The sequence below is a fragment of the Triplophysa rosa genome, linkage group LG22, assembly GCF_024868665.1.
Source record: "Triplophysa rosa linkage group LG22, Trosa_1v2, whole genome shotgun sequence".
Lineage (NCBI taxonomy): Eukaryota > Metazoa > Chordata > Actinopteri > Cypriniformes > Nemacheilidae > Triplophysa > Triplophysa rosa.
The window spans coordinates 15327887-15345748 of NC_079911.1; the positions used below are offsets into that span (position 1 = coordinate 15327887).

General features: G+C 40.2%; 1 protein-coding gene across 17 annotated transcripts in view; it reads left to right on the plus strand.

Moving 5' to 3' along the window:
• nbeaa (neurobeachin a) overlaps positions 1-17862 on the plus strand; it is a 101816-nt gene that overhangs the window by 41869 nt on the left and 42085 nt on the right. For all 17 annotated transcript variants that reach the window (XM_057320692.1, XM_057320678.1, XM_057320679.1 and 14 more), the window contains exons 2-10: positions 4065-4296; positions 5360-5460; positions 5812-5907; positions 6877-6998; positions 8329-8455; positions 10766-10885; positions 11310-11456; positions 15757-15954; positions 16211-16344. In XM_057320692.1, coding sequence (XP_057176675.1) covers positions 4065-4296; positions 5360-5460; positions 5812-5907; positions 6877-6998; positions 8329-8455; positions 10766-10885; positions 11310-11456; positions 15757-15954; positions 16211-16344 — 1277 coding nt within the window. The remainder of the gene's footprint in view (positions 1-4064; positions 4297-5359; positions 5461-5811; positions 5908-6876; positions 6999-8328; positions 8456-10765; positions 10886-11309; positions 11457-15756; positions 15955-16210; positions 16345-17862) is intronic.

The following is a 17862-nucleotide window of genomic DNA, read 5'->3' on the forward strand; positions in this document are numbered from 1 at the left end:
GCCAATAAGGCATAAATCAAATGAAATATTCCTTTTTTATGTAGTGAAGATGAAGAGTTTTACGCTCGGCGTGTCCAGATGTTGTTGTCCAGTGGTGCTCACAGAGACCTTCATTTCCAACGTTCGATCATGGTCTTCACACAGTTCAAAGTCATTGGTCTGTTGAAAGGTCAGTTACTGTGGGACTGGTTTCTCTCCAAATCAATCTGTTGATATCTGGATGAAAGACCAGAAACATGGCAGTGATTTTCAACTGGTTGTGCTCCAGGATCCAAATTTTACATTGCGACCCGACACCAAACATTGTTTGTCCCGCTAATGCAAATAAAAAATATATCTTTTTTAATTAAATATTAAATAAAAGTACTTAATTGTATATTGCATATTGTATATATTGTAGGCCCTTATAAGTCATCCTCTTCTTAGGGCTCAGTGCAATTGACCTAGAAAACAACAACACGATGCACACAATACAACAGCAGCGCTATGTAGCCACATGGGATGATATAAAGGCTTTGTGTTGTTTATACAGAGATGTAAAAGTGAAAGGCCGAGGGTTGCAGGGGCCGACTGGCGAGATTTCATTGTGTACAGAAATCTCCCACAAATCCTCCCTTGCTCTTTCTTGTTCTGTCCAGCGTTCTCCCCGTTTCTCTAGTCTTGTACGATTGCTCTCCATTTGCGTCATTTCTGGTGTCATGATAACACATTCATTGCGCTGGCCCCAGACCTGTTTGACTCCTACAGATTTCTGTATACAGTGAAGGTTCTGCTCTGGAGAGCGTCGAGATGCAGCAGAGGGCATGAAACCAGATCAGTATCCGCTCTCCACTCGCATTTCGCGCTGTCATGTCACATGTTAGCGTGGCAGTCATTCCTAAAAATGGAAATTACAGACGTCATGGTGTATTGTTCGATAGACGGTTGCTAGGCAACCTGACGTTTCACGTTGTACTTTTTCCCCCGGTCCCTGACAGTCGACATCATTGTGTTTATTGGCGAGCAATCAGAGCGTCTAATTAAAGAGCGTGTCCCGAGTTTGAATGCAATGATTTAAAACGCTCTCATCTTTTCAGACGGCCTCTTCACGCAACAGGAAAATGACGATGTCTAAATATTCGCCTCGTGAGAAGTCGTTGTTGTGCGCTTTAATTGGGATTCTCGAAGGAGAGTAGAAATCCAATACAAGGAGAATTAATTCTTCCCGCGCCGCTCGGTACCTTAAGGCTTTGTCCTAATTTCGGCTAATGGATTCTGTATGTCGGAGATCAATGCTCTTGAACTGGACCTGCCTTCGCATGAATGTATCTACTTTCCGCACTTAAAGCATGCAAACGCAGATTAGTTCACTTTCCCTTTCCGAATAATTTGCCACATTAAACGCAAACGTTCCCTCTGAAGCTTCCATCCGACCCTCAAGTTCGAGAAAAATGGTTGATAAATCAATCGATTTAGCACCGACCCAGAGACGTTCAGACGTTCGTCTGGCACTGACGTGTAGTTTGCGACGTTCATCATATTATCTGCGGAGTAATTTAGCACATAAGAACACTTTTGATTTGCCTCGTGTGCCCGCAGTTGTTTTTCAGCACCGAAAAACCCGTGCAAATCAGATTCTGCCCCTTTCATTATTGGGCTTGTGGCTTGTTCTGTTTCGAGATGAATTAGCTCGCTTCCAAAAACAACTGCCTGTCTGGAATGTAATTGATTATTTGGAGAGGGTGGGTGGGGAAAGAGAGCCCTGTGGAGGAATAATTTATTCGTAACAGCTTTAGTGCCGGACGCGGTGTAATCTTGGAAAATGAATGTGTACTGTATTAGCATATGGCTACTTTTTGAACGGCTTTGGTGGTACATTTGAAGCAAGGGATCAAAATAAGCTTTTTTATTTTTTTAATACAACAAAACCCATTTGACTTTATATAATAATTATGTAGTAAGTGCTTCTGGACCGGTTCTGTAATAAAAACTTCATTAATAGGCTGAGTTTCTATTTGTATTTAAAGGGACAGTTCACCCAAAAATGATAATGTGTCATCATTTACTCACTCTCAGTTTAAACCTGTATGACTTTCTTTCTTCTGCAGAACACAAAAGATTTTTTGTGCGACGGAACAACAGCGGTACCCATTTACTTGCATTGGTTTTGTGTCCATACAATAAGAAGTGAATAGGCACCGCCGTTGTTCGGTTACCAACGTTCTTCAAAATATATTCATTTCTTTTGTTTTACAGAAGAAACTCATACATGTTTGAAATGAGGTAATGACAGAGATAATGATGACAGAATTTTTGGGTGAACTATCCCTTATATAATAAGAATAATCCATAAGATAATTCTTTTTAGGATCATGATAAACAAATTCTGTAATAAAATGTGACTGAGGATCAGATTTTGAGCTCATGTGCTTCAGGCAGTTCAGTTCTCTCTGTTACAGCTTCTGCATTCTACTGATGTCCAAAAATAATGTTTAACATCCCAGTCCTAGTGCAAGGGTCAAAAAGAGACCAGCATTATTCTTTGTCTTGTCGTGTTTGTGCGAGGCTGAGCTTTATTCCATAAGTGTTGCGTGCAGGAGATAAACAAGTCTGACACAGTGATTTAACTGTGTTTGTGTGTGTGTGGTTAATGGCTTTTTTTATATAGGCTTTATATTGGACTTGCTTTGATTTTGCACTTTGGCACTTTTGGATTTCTTGACTTTCTACGTGCCCTTGTAAAAATCACAAGTTTATTTTATGCCTGTGTTGTGAAATATTTGCTTACAAGTTTATTTTTGTTTTTGAGTGTTCAGCAGCCTCTTGTCTCTCTGGGTATGAAAGGCAAATATTGATGAGTAAACGGCTCGTAATTAATCTTCTATTCACTAATGGCCTGTGGGGGAGATGAACCATGACAAATCAATAGTATTATTATTCCTGCTGTCCCTCCATTTGCAATGTTATGGATTGTAGATACTTTAATGATACTATAGTAGCACTTTCTAAAAACTATTTCACTCTGCTCATTCCCCCTGCCCAAAACATCTTAAGGGGACAGTTCACCCCAAAACAAAAAATCATTTACTCACCCTCGTGTTGTTTCAAACCTGTATAAATTTCTTTGTTCTCATGAACACACAGAATGAAATTTGGAAGAATGCTTGTAACCAAACAGTTCTTGGCCACCATTGATTACCATAGTAGGAACATTTTAAATGGTCGTCAAAAGTGCCCCGGAGCTGTTTGCTTTCCTACATTCTTCAAAATATCTTCTTTTGTGTTATACAGAACAAAGAAATGTATACAGATTTGAAACAAATTGAGGGCGACTAAATGATAACAGAATTTTTACTTTTGGGTGAACTGTTAATTTAAGGTGACCAAGCTGCCCAACTCGTGATGCAAATAGATGGTAACCTATCCAATGACCTATCCTAACATCATTGTTGCAAGTAATGAAGGTGACTCTTTGTTCAAGGGTGACCGGCACGGGCCAATTACATGTTGTAAGATTATCGACAATCCTATTACAAATTCTAAGGCACTGAGCCTTCAAAATTCGACTCTATATTGGAAGAAGTGTAAAAATCAATAGTTCTTCAGGACACTCTTGGGGAAGTTCTGCAGCTTTAGACAGCCATGCTTGGCTTCTCAGGGCTCTCTCGAGCAAAATGTAATTTACAGGGATTTAATCTTTTATTTTCAAAAGCGTCTCCTTATTTACTCAGAGGGTCGGGGTTTGCATGGCCAAGAACTGGCCAATTTCATGCCTGTTGAACTTTAAGACTGATGTCATTGATTATTGTTTGGTGCAGAGCAGGAACCATCTGTGATTGGTTTGTCCATTCCTCTTGTCTCTAGTGCACGGTTTGAGAGGTGTGCGTGAGATCATTGTGTTCTTTTTTTTATCAAGCTAAGAGTCCGACTCTATGGAAGCAACATCAAAACATCTTTAATAATTCGACTTTTTTTTTTCTTTATACACTGCCTCTAATTGGTCTTTCCAGTTTTATTTCATTTAATTCTTTCCGTCCTTACATTTGCTCCATCCATCCATTGATCAATCACTCTTCTTTTTTCAGCTGGTGGGCGGTGAGTTCGACCTGGAGATGAACTTTATCATCCAGGATGCAGAAAGCATCGCCTGCATGGTGGAGCTGCTGGAGCACTGTGACGTCACCTGCCAGGCGGAGATCTGGAGCATGTTCACCGCCATCCTGCGAAAGAGCGTGCGCAACCTGCAGACCAGCACGGAGGTGGGGCTCATCCAGCAGGTTCTTCAGAAGATGAGTTCAGTGGACGACATGATCGCAGGTGTGAAGCTCATTTACACAATTACAGATCTCATTTTCTCAGCGCTTAGAGGATTTAAACATTACTCGGCACCGAAAGAACCAATTTTGTGCTAGTTCAATTGAGTTCAACATGAATTCAAAATATGCTCATTCGTGTTCACGTTTCATCCGTGCACATTGTTCCAGAGGAAAGTAAAAAATGCGTGTCTGCGTATGGTTTCATCAAAACGTGCCTGTGCCGCTTCGCTAGGAGTGTGTGTTCTGTTTACAACAGCGCATTCAGAGCAAATAATTCAGTGGTATGAAAACCCAATTCACCGAATAGAAAACAAAATAGTCATTTCTGTGCTAATCTTTGTTGTATCGCGCACTCGTCCGTACCGCCCGATGGTCCTTTATGATTTGCCTCCATTATGTTAAGAAAAATAGGTTTCAGTGTCTCACCGAAGGCCTGATTGTGCATTCTGCATTCGATATTTCTGTGTAATTACGATCACTGGACCATAGCCGGCGTTTATTGCAGGGGCTGATGTATAAAATTGCCTCTGTGTGTACGTTTGGGAGAAATCCTCTCTCTTACATCCGCATGTTACCAAAATGCCGCTTCTAATCAATCTATTAGGTCTCATATCATTCAGGTTTCTGACCAGATTTGTGGCCGTTGAGCGAATGGCGTCTAGCAAGGTTATTTTGAAAATCGAATCACTGTAATATTACAGTACTAAAAACATCACTGCTAAGGGATTGTTATTTTCCTCCAAATTAGATTATTTCTTCTCCTACGCCACATTTTAAAGAGGCTTTGAATTCATAACGCCGATGTATCACTTGCATGGCAAATTACATCAGCAGTTTGACACCGCATCATTACGGCCAATCTGCCAATGAATGGATGTGCGTTTCCATGCCGGTCTGATGACTAAAGCCCAGGACCCTCAGAAGAACAAGCGCTGTAGATTATGTTCCAGCGGGAGGATCATTTTTGGCTTCCTGCCCCAAATGACATCATCTTCTCGAGTCTGCAGTTCTCAGGACCGATAATGCCGAGTCATGTTATTATCCTCCTTTCTGTCTTTCTCTAGATCTATTAGTGGACATGCTGGGGGTTCTGGCCAGCTACAGCATCACAGTGAAGGAGCTGAAGCTGTTGTTCAGCATGCTGAGGGGGGACGGAGGCGTGTGGGTGAGTCTCGAAGACCTGCGGTCAATGATCTTCTGTCTGCCAGCCTTCTCCACGGACAGATCTGTTTGGGGTTGCCCGTGTATCGATTTAGACTTTGCTGTCGTGGTGGACAGGCTATCGATTGGCTGAAGCGGAGGTCATCAATGATCAATGCTATTCAGTTTTTCTTTTACTCTTATGAACGTTTTATGAAGTATGTCACACATATTGACTTACTGTATGTTCTCACTTTTACTGTCTACTGCTGCTTTTCTCATAAAAATACATTTCCTTTCATTCTTTGTTCTTACTCACTATGATGTGTTTTAATGTCCTCTCTTCTCTTGTCCTCCATGTGTCCTGTGTCCATAGCCAAGACACGCAATTAAGCTCCTTTCAGTTCTGAATCAGATGCCCCAGCGGCACGGCCCGGACACTTTCTTCAACTTCCCAGGACGCAGTGCGGCGGTAAGACTCTTCCCCTGACCGTTTGCACAAATGGTTCTGTACAGTGTCGTTTCAGATATGATAGATGTTTAGACATTATAGCATGAGGTTGCGTAAACCTGGTAACTCTTACACTATCGCTATCCTTCCGAAACCTTGGATTTCCAAATTCGCTGTTTTTCAGGAAATGGAAAAACACTGTACTTTTTAAATGATTATATGCTGTGTGGTCAAAGTTGACAAGCACTTTTTAATACTTTTTATTGGTTAGATATTTGCAAAACCCAGTGACGAACATAAAGGGTGACTAATAATATTGATATATGGAAAAAAAATGTAACCATGACGTCTGGAGATACGAAGTTCCAAGAGGAGAACAGCGATATATTCCCGAACACCATGATGTCTTTAAAGCACAACGCTAACCTGTTTTGCACAAATTGTGCCGGTAATGCATAGGAAGTTAATCCACATAAAAAATAGCCCCAGCCTAAAAGGGCAATATTAACCATTTTATAAATATTATATAGTTGTATTTTTTACTTATTCATTTATTGTATCATATTAACAAAAATATGAGCTTAACATTTCAGCTTTTTAAAAATATCAAGTATGAATTGACCGATGCAAAGTGCTTTACTGTAAACGCATTTTCCGTCGTCTTATTTTAAACTGAGGAATACAAATTCTGTCATTATTTATTAACCCCAATGTTGTTAAAAGCCTGTATGACTTATTTTTTCTCTGGAACATAAAATAAGATATTTTGAGAAATGTAGTTTTGTGTCCATACAATGGAAGTCAAAGGGGGACCAATAGAAAGTCATACAGGTTTAAAATGAAAGAATGATCATTTTTGAGTAAATAACAGAACATTGTTATATACAATACATGCTTAGTTTTTCGCTTATTCTGCTAATGTTGTTTTCATGTTCTTCAGACGGTGCAAATGTTCGTTTATTTAATCTCCTTGCTTTTCACCGTCGGCAGGCCATTGCTTTACCGCCTATTGCTAAGTGGCCTTACCAGAACGGATTTACTTTCAACACTTGGTTTCGAATGGACCCTCTCAATAATATCAATGTAGACAAGGATAAACCATACTTATACTGGTGAGTATAATATATGGTGTACATTAAGAATGCTGATCTAGCATCAGAGTCCAGCACTGTCAAGTTGTATCCTCAGTCATTAAAATGTAAATTCTAATACTGATCTCTGAGCAGATCTCTGAGCGACCTTGACCAACACCTGTTAGCTTCGAGCTTCTCAGTGTGGTAGAAACACGGGAGATCTGTGCATATGAAATATTATATTACCATTTCTGTTTGAAGTGGTAAGTGTCTCTACAGGGCTGTCCCACAAGAAGAGACTTCTAATTTAAGAGTGCTGATCCCTGCCCTATTTTCCAGTTACCAAGAAAAGCCTGCCGTACCACAGGGCAAACTAGATAAATTCACAAATTCCTAAATGTCATAAGAGGTGCTCTGGTTGTTTTGGAAAACAAGGCAGCGTTATAAATTGGAGATGTCTTGCAGAGCAGCGCTGAGATCCGTGAGGGTCCTTGTTAGTTTTGACCTTTAATTTCGGCTCTCGGCTCAAGTGGCCATATTTTATTTTTTCTCCCCAAAGTCTACGTACAATCTTACTCGAGGCTTCTTGCACCAAAAAAGTCATAATACCCACCAAATGTGGATATTAAATGGTTGTACAATATTCCTGTGGGGCAACAACACCATGGGGTCTTTTAAGATTTTTGTAACAGAAAATAAAGTACATTTCATGCTCCATGTTGTGATAGAAGCTGTTGCACAGAATTAAGAGAAGAAACATGGAGGTTTATTCAGAAAGAGCACTTTAGAGGGCCACTGACCGTGTTTAAATCCTTGTGAACATGTTTCCTGTTTCTCTGTTGCCATGGTAGCATTATGTAGCTCGCTTTGAGGTCCCGACTTATAGACAGTCACCTTATCGACAGCAGCCAGTGCTCCCAGCATGCACTGCTGCCAATGAGTCAATTTTTTTTAAGAATAATGTCTACCTCCATATTTTCTCGAGCTTTTCTCTTCTGACTAAAACATTTAAATGACTTTCTGTGCAAAACATGTTGATATCAGATTGTCTTGTTATTTATATTTATTAAGTTGTTTTAAGATGAGGGAAAATGTTGTCAGTGTGGGTTTGTTTTTGATTATTCAAGTATTCAAGAAAATAAATAAAAGAAACATGAATCAGATTGAAAAAATAAATTGAAATCTTGCTTGTGATAAGGGAAGGTCTGGACTGGGAATGTGTAGATTATTTTATATAGCAATCTTGGCTTTTCTTTCCCCTTGCTAAAAAGTTAGACCAGAATGAACTTTTATGCTGATTCAAGCTTGTTTATAATAGTCTAACTGATTGATAAACAAATATTTAAAATCAATTTGTTCTGTTCCCTAGTTATCGAACCAGCAAAGGGATTGGGTACTCAGCCCACTTTGTGGGAAATTGTTTGATTGTGACATCACTGAAGTCAAAGGGGAAGGGATTTCAACACTGTGTGAAGTATGACTTTCAACCCAGAAAGGTGAGTTTTGGCCAACTTGCAAACAAAGCATTTCTTCATTTACAAAAACGATTTTTAGTGGTGCTTGCAAGCTATTTGAAAAAGGCTATTAACACTCAATAACACACAAATAGCCGGATGTAAGTCTGGCACTTCCCATCATGACCTCTAGGGGGCAGCAGCTGTGTAAAACCACACCTGTCCTATTGTCACCTGTTTGAACGGATTCAAAACCATTCACATGTTCTGTCTAGCTTCTGGCTCATTCCTGTTTGTCTTGACCAATATTTTTAAGACCACCAAATTGAAGTTTAATTTTTGTTTTAGGGCAACACACAACCGGGTGAGGAAGGTAGTGCTTGCTCCGTCTGTGGGCGTATACAATGTGTTTCGTATCTCTTTTTGGTTTAGTTTGTGAGACGACAACATCTGGTTTGATCACCCCTCTCCTCTTACAGTCCCACTGGGGCAGTTTCCAAAACAAGTGGCGCTTTAAATTACACGCATTGATAAACGGCAAATGAAAATCAGTTTGGCAAGAGACGTTGATGAAGAATATGAAATCTCATCCTATCTCAAAGGAGGGCAGCATGAGAGCAACGTGTGCCAATTAGAATGCGAGGCAGCACTACCCAGAATGCCCACACACAGGCACATGCTACAAATGAGTGCTCAGACTAACAATGAACTTCACCCAATTAGTCAGCACTTTGTTCTGCTGTTGAAACAGTGTGTGGTGGAACACAATGGCTAGATTTTAATCAAACCACTATGTTAGCGATTTTTCTGTCTTTGTTACTGGTCAGTGGAAATCAACAGCTTAAAGTAATAGTTCACCCAAAAATGAAAATTCTGTAATCATTTACTCACCCTCAAGTTGTTCCAAATCTGTATAAATCCAAAGAAATCTGGAAGAATGCTTGTAACCAAACAGTTCTTGGCCACCATTGACTACCATAGTATGAAAAATGTCTTTATTCTGTTGAACACAAAAGAAGATATTTGAAAGAACGTAGGAAAGCAAACAGTTCCGGGGCACTTTTCACTACCATTGTAATTTTTCCTACTATAGTAGTCAATGGTGGCCAAGAACTATTTGGTTACAAGCATTCTTCCAAATACCTTTCTACGTGTTCAACCAAACAAAGACATTTATACAGATTCGGAACAACTCAAGGGTGAGTAAATGACAGCATTTTTATTTTTGGGTGAACGGTCCCTTTAAGGACCAGCAGAAGATTGCAGAAATGGAGAACAGCAGGTCTACAGTATTTCAAATGTCGCTATTCAGAGGAAATCCACAGCCTTGTCTAGACAAAGACGGGCCACTTTTGCATTTATACAAAATCCTAACTGGCATTAAGAGCTCAGAAATCTCGGTGACGGGACGGCTTTTCGGGTCTAGCGGGCTTTAGCTGATCCTTCTTTTTTTCTCGTCAGCCCAGCTAATATAGTCTTACGTTTTAATGGGATGCTGGGAAGGTAGGGTGGATATTTCACCATCCCCTGATTTGAGAAATGAAGTCTTTTGAAGAAGTTGTGAAATGTAATTTATTTGCCTATTATTAAAAGCGATTTATAACTGGACTGTCTTCATTTTTAGAGCTCAACTGGTTTGTTTGATGCCATTTATTTGCAGGCATCACAGATTGACGCTTTTACGTGACACAGATAGATTGTTATCTGTGCTGTCTTGGAGGCTTTTCAAACGTCAGTGCGCTGATCTTTAATTCATGCAACCAAAACAGCTTTTAGCAGCCGTCAGACAGAATGACACAGTGTTTCTGTAAATTCAGCTTTCATTTTACACAGTGTAATGAGATGATGTTTTACGGGCTGGATCTTAAAAATGTGGATTTTGTTTTTATGCCAAAGGTCATCGCTAAATTTTCTCAATCGAAAGGTTATGAAAATGTTTCGGGTTCAATACACATTTAGATATTTATAGCATGTGGGGCTTGTTTTCGATTGCCACAGCGAATCATTTTCATCTTCTAAAGTGGTAGTTCAACCTAAAATGAAAATTCGATCATCAAATACTCTTGTCATTTCAATCCTGTATGACTTACTTTCTTCCGCAGAAAACAAAAGAAGATATTTTGAGGAGGGTTGGTAACCAAACACTGGCGGTACCCATTGACTTCTATTGAATGGACACAAAATCAATGCAAGTCAATGGGTACCACCGTTGTTCGGTTACTAACATTCTTTAAAATATCTTCTTTTGTGTTCTGCAGAAGAAAGGAAGGCGTACAGGTTTGCTACTGGTAAATTGCAACTGTACCTTTAAGGTGATTTTACATAAATGACCTCTTTTGTGTTTGCCCACAGTGGTACATGATCAGCATAGTCCACATCTACAACCGCTGGAGGAATAGTGAGATTCGTTGCTATGTCAATGGCCAGCTGGTTTCCTACGGCGACATGGCATGGCACGTCAACACTAATGATGTAAGTGCATTTGCTGACCCTCTACACCCTAATTCTTTTCTTTTAGTTGTTTATACACACCCTCGAGAAGCACAGGACAATCTCAAGGTTGCCAAACATCCAGACAACATTTTTCTCAGTTATTTCTAAAAATATTCCAAACAGTGGTTTACATGACCTCTTCTCTGTGGATCAAAAGAAAAATGATGCATTATATCAGTTGAGGACACTTTATGTATTAGACATCATGCGTAGTGTGGTAAGCCAACCTTTTAAGTACATCACGTGTAGACTACCTTGTGATCGGAACAAGATTTCAGCAGCTAACAGTTCCAGAGGGCCTTTCAGAAAACTCTTTAAAAAGTAAAACCGATACGACTGATAACAAGCTCCCCTTTTTGGATCCTTTTACCTTTGTTCTTCATTTCACTCTTCCTTTCCGCAGAGTTACGATAAATGTTTCCTGGGGTCGTCCGAGACCGCCGACGCTAATCGGGTGTTCTGTGGGCAGCTCGGGGCCGTATACGTGTTCAGTGAGGCCCTGAACCCAGCGCAGATCTTTGCCATTCATCAGCTGGGACCTGGATATAAGGTACGAGCCTTGAGATCACCTCTGAAGGAGCCTGTGCTGCCCGGTTGAACTTTCGGCTCAGTGTCGTAATTAAACTCTATGCTGAGAGCATTGACATGGATTAGTTCTGACACTGACGGCCATTATAACATTCCTGTTCCGAAACGTAGTAATATCTTTGCTGTCTACTTGGAGGTGCACTCTAAAGTAGCACACTAACTGAAAGGGACCCTCTTAAAGGGACAGTTCACCCAAAAATGAAAATTCTACATCATTTACTCACCCTTATGTCATTTCGAACCTGTGTGACTATCTTGCTTCTGCAGAACACAAAAGAAGATATTTTGTAAAGTGTTGGTAACCAAACAACATTGGACCTCATTGACTTCCATTGTATGGACACAAAAACACAGAGATGTTTCTCAAAATATCTTTATTTGTGTTCCATAGAAGAAAGAGCCATACACAGATTTTTAACGACATGTGGGTGAATAAATGATGACAGTTTTTATTTGAAGGGCACTACATAGGCAGCAACGAGTCACAAGCTATGCACCAATCAAATTAAATTAGGGCTCAGCAAGCTTAGCTTACAATTGTATAGAAAACACAGGTAAATATGGAAAATGTGTGTATACTTTGTGATCACAATAGCTGTCCAATAGGTCAAAATAGGTATGTGGGCCATGCACAATCAGAAGAACAGTTGGACACTGCTAAAGTTCCTCCCTCCATTACTCCGACCATATATTTTCCCGGCAGATGTTAATAACAACTGATGTTTCCTCTTTATTTTTCTGGCCCTCTCATTCTCTTCCGTTAACCAGACTCTCACACCCGTGTGTCTCTCGGGTCCACATGCATATAAGTACTGATTTTACTTGATGAGATAGAGGTGTTTAGAGGTAGAGGTGTTTAGAGGTGTACAGACGAACCCTTTAAAGACGCTCGACAGCACTGACAGAAAACTGGAAGGATGTTGAGTGATGTTAATCGGCGTCTTGCCATTCCAATTAACGGTCCTTTTTTCTGCTAGAAGCGTTAGGGGGAATATGAGCCGTCAACTTAGATTTTTCTCACTTTACTTAAAATTCTCCCGCAGAATGTTTCTCTCCAGCCGAGCGTGAGGCTGCCTAATTTACTCTAAGCTTACAGGAAGTGTGCGGACGGGGGTTTGTTTATTCGGGTCAGATGATCTGACGATTATAAGCAGCTTTTGTTTACTGCAGTCAGATGATGTTGTCGTACATTAGAGCTAAATGTGGACGGATGATTATGAATTTGATCTCTCTGTATTCATCTCTGCATTTATTTTTGTCGGACAGGACGCGGCTTGTGTGGACTCGTGGACCATAAAAGTAAAGCAATTAGCCACACGGCCATGTGTTAGAGTTGTTAAGGGGTGAGAGGTGGGTCACAATAGTCGACTAGGCATGTGTCGAAATGTTGAAAATCTTTATGTTTTTGTTTTGTTTTATTCATTTTAATGGCGTTTAGATAAAGAGGACTGTAAGACCATTATGTAAAATTTCCAACGGCTGCAGATTGGTCAGATTTACCCCCTCTAAATGTGGTAAAGTGAATCTAACATTTTTTGTTTATAAAATTCAAGCAAATCATAATTATGTTTACTACTATTAACAAAGTCACAATCAATTTTTCCAAGAATTGCTCAACCAATCAGATTTCATAGTCGAAACTTGCTTGTAATGGTTCGTTTAGGGTTGTTAACCGCTGTGTTGCCAGATTGGCTCCTTTTGTGTAGTATTACGTTAAACCTGAATAACGCTGACAGAAAGTGTTTTCCTTAAATCTGAGAGCATGAATCTTTTTCATTAGCTTTGTGAGTTAACCAGGTTTTAGCCGCACTGCACTAAAGTTGTCATCTCCAGTGCTTATTGGAGGGTTTTTAATTATTAATTCTTGTACCCCGCACGGCTAGCAGTTCCACCGCATCTGATTGAAGCTCACTGCAGCTATAGGAGAAAAATCAAGAGAGCAGAATGTGTGTATTATTTATGGACCCTTTTTCTCTCTCTGTCTCTTTGTGTGCGTGTGTGCGTGCGTGTGTGTGTGTATGTTCATGTTTGTATATCCCGGTGGGGACCTAAACCTGAACGCACACCAACACATGGTGTGTGTGTGTGTGTGTGTGTGTGTGTGTGTGTGCGCGTGCGTGCGTGTGTGTGTGCATTATGATATGTGTGTATAATGATATGTGTGTATAATGTTCTCCCTGAAGAGCTCTTGAACAAGTGACACTTGCAGCGTTTCGTGTTTTTGATATTAAAGTTAGAACAACTCAACTAGCTGGTAAAACTAGCATGATATGCGAGAACTTTGTGCATGCTCCAATACTTAAATGGCATATTCTGCACTATAAAAGACTGCATTCTCCAAAAAGTGTGTACTCTGCACTGTATGCATACTGTATACTGCTTTCCCAGTTTTCAAAAAGTTGTGTACTTTGCACAGTAAACGGTGAATTAACTTATCTGTGGGTCACTTTGTGCCCTTAGTTGTCACCTGTCCTGTGAATGTCTGGATGTGAGAGCGTATGTGTGTGTTACTGCCGCAAGTAGCAAGTCCAGATGTCTGGACAGCATGTGACGCCGACAAGCTGCTCTCTGGCTGTTTGTTGCTTTGGTAATTAGCATATGAGGTATGGGGCACTTGGCAGTGTGGCAAAGAGAGCCGCCTGGACCAGTGCCTTCGTGTGTGTTTATAGGTTATATAGATCATTGGAGTGTACGGAAAACGTTCGGCGCCATGCTCTGATTTCAGCGCTGTTAGTCTCTGTTGCCGCGTCTTGTACATCTGTCCTCTCATGGGAAGGTGCAAAAGAGAGAGAGAGAGAGAGAGAGAGAGAGAGAGAGAGAGAGAGAGTGTTGGAATGGAAAAGCGGGTGCGGTTTACAGCATCGGGTGATGTTTTAAAGCAATGACCCATTTTTTCAGACAGCCGGTTGAGTTTGTCGTCTGCCCCTTTGCCCGTTGTGACAAGGATGATGAATGACATGGGAATGAAAGGGCGAGGTTACAGCAGCTCGTACATGAACGAGACTGTTAATGGCAACTCTGCTGTGTGTTTTATAGTTTTTGACTTCATCATGGGCGCTTCTAACCATGTTGCGCTACTTTTGTGTTCTGCAGAGGAAAGAAAGTCATACAGGGTTGAAATGACATGAGAATGAGTAAATGATGTAAGAATTTTCATTTTTGGGTGAACTATCCTTTAAGGATAAGTACATAAAGTAACCTGCAGTTTTACATGTCAAACAGAGATGGCGATAGAGAGGGAACAGTTACAGAACAGAGATTGGTGTGTAGTAAAAAATATTTATATTTGTTAACAATTAAAGTAGAGGTACAGTAGTTAATTCAACATTTTAGTGTGTGTGAGTATTATGGTGTGGAGTACAAGGCAGGGTGTCCGAGCGGAGTCTGCTATTTAAGTTTTGATGCTGTGTTTCAGGTCTAGTGTGCCAGTCAGTGTGTTGCTAAGTGGACACGTTGGCAGAAGGCCTGTGGAAACCGCAGCGAATCACAGTGCCAGCGCAGGGGCTTATTTACATCGCGCTGTTTTTGAAGAAATGCTCTGAGTGTGTTTGAGCGTGTGTTCCTGTATGTCTCAATGTGCTATTGCATCTGTACTTTCTGTTCATAAGTGGTGGCTCTCTAAGCTTGTATGAAATTGCACTTTATAGATTTTCCTCAGATCATGTGACATACAGCATCCTTGCGTGTATATTGCGTGCTTAATATACAGGATGGTCTTCTAGAGAGAAATGGCTGTCACAGGTACACTATTTAGTGTATTTATTTATTAAGAAATTGTGGACAAAAACATTAGTGCCGTGCACACAAAGCCTGTTTATGGTGTCAAATGCTTCTAAAACGTTCGTAATGGAGTCACACATCAATTTTTGTATGATTTTACACAAGTCTCTCAGGTTTTTCTCGGCTGAGTAAATAAGTAGTGGCACAAATTGCTTTACATGCAAGCGATTTCGCAGATCCGTGCACAATCTACACAAACACACACAATTGGTCATATCGACACGCACTCTCTTTCCGAGCTATTAGTGAAATGGCACATTGCTGCAGCCAGTGCTTCATTACGATAATGTGCGCCTGTGTGTGCGGCTGCTCTGTGCTACAGTAATTAAAGTTTTTTTTTTATATTATCAGTCCCCTGGGATTCGGCCAATCTCTGGTGCTCTCCGCAAGCCTGTTGCCAAGAGAGACTAAGACAGAAACAAAATATGAGAGAACTTCATTTGAAGGGTTTTATTTACTGTCCCCTGTTTTTTCCATCACAGAGCACGTTCAAGTTTAAATCGGAAAGCGACATCCACCTGGCCGAGCACCATAAGCAGGTGTTGTATGATGGGAAGCTGGCCAGCAGCATCTCCTTCACGTACAACGCTAAGGCCACGGATGCTCAGTTGTGTCTGGAGTCATCGCCCAGGGAAAACCCCTCCATATTCGTGCACTCGCCTCATGCCCTGATGTTGCAGGTCTGTGATGTTTTATCTTAAAGTTTCTTATTATTTTATAGTCATTTTATGTTTTTATATAGGTGAACTTATTGATATCAACCATACTGTGTGTTTATAATGTGTGGAGTTTCCTTTGGGAAAAGTGGTTAAAATAATTTCTGAAAACTATTATGTTGTATAATATAAATATATTTAAGGTATTTTAGTGCAATATATATAGGTTTAAAGAGAAGTGTGTCTGATAAGGCTGTATGTATTTTGTGTGCGTACGCAGGATGTAAAGGCCATAGTCACTCACTCCATCCACAGCGCCATCCACTCCATCGGAGGAATCCAGGTTCTCTTCCCTCTCTTTTCTCAGTTGGACTACAGGCAACCCAACGACAGTCCTGTGGAGACGACCGTCTGGTGAGTATATGAACCATACTGACGCTCTGATGCAGATCACTGCACATCCACCGAGCTAAATTTAGAATTTCAGAGCTTAGGGTTCTTTAGAAATTAGATTTTTGAACTCACCATATGGCACTTGTTTCCTAAAGGTGCCATAATCTACACTGGCATTTTATTTTTTCTTTGAAAAAATCTTTCTATTTTTTTCATCTTGTAGTGTTGTGTTATGTGATCATTTTCCGCTCCCTCTCTGTACTTAAAAATTACACCATCTGTTTTTGCTCTTGTACCTTTGCAGCTCAAGAGTAATTTTAATTCTAAAATATGTTTTCCTAATTTAGCTAAGAAAACTGTAAATGTTGATTTTCCAGAATAGTGTAAACGCGTTAGCTCTGTGTCTTTTTTTATGATTTTGAGTTGCTTTGGATAAAAGTGTCTGCCAAATGAGTAAATTACATTACACATTAATGTGTAACTTAGTGTGCTTAGGATTGTGAGATCCCAAAAATTACAATTTCCAAATGACACTTCCTGGGTTGACTAGTATGATACCATTGTGGAAACGTTTGGCTATCTTGCTCTTATTTCAAATGTGCATTTACAGTTTTTATACTCCTTATAGGGACAGTTCATCCAAAAATAAAAATTAAGTCTTCATTTACTCACCCTCGAGTTGGTCCAAATCTGTATAAATGTCTTTGTTCTGATGAACACAGAGAAAGAGATTTGGAAGAATGCTTGGAACCAAACAGTTCTTGGCCACCATTGACTTCCATGGTCGGAAAAAATACAATGGTAGTCAGAAGTGCTCCAGAACTGTTTGCTGTCCTACATTCTTCTAAACATCTTCTTTTGTGTTCAACAGAACCATAGACTGTATAAAATGTGGACGTCGTGTCCGTGACGTCACCCGTAGGTTTGTGAAGAGTAAAAATGAAGCCTAAAATAGGCGGAGGCGCTCGTCGCCATCTTGGCCTCGCGTCATCGAGCGTCGCTCCCGGACAATCGAAAATGTGCAAAAAGGCGGGACGTGGTTAGAGAAATTTGCAGAATTTTACAGCTTAATATAAGTTAAACAGGTGAGTTATAAAAACATTCACTCTCCTCACAGTTGTCATGAAGGGTAAAATTAGCTCTCTAGACCAAAATCATTTTTTGTACCAGGCTGTAAACATGTTTTTTTCTGCTGTAAAGTTGCCCATTTTAACATGGAGCTCAATGAGATTCTGCTCTCTTTTGGAGCCAGCCTCTAGCAGCAAGTCGATAAATTGCAATTAAAGTCACTTCCGTGTCGGCTTCACGAGAGAGACCGGAAGGTTGGCCCTCGATCAGAACAAAGAAATGTATACAGATTTGGAACATGGGGTAAGTTAATGAAGACAGAATTTCATTTTTGGGTGAACTGTTCCGTTAAACCCTTTAATCTAAATGTTCTTGTTTCAAGACAGACCAAAACCTCAAATCAGTCCTTGTTAGAGATGTGGGCCATAAATCCAAAAAAGACTTTCATTTTGAAGTTGAAATAGTGAGAAT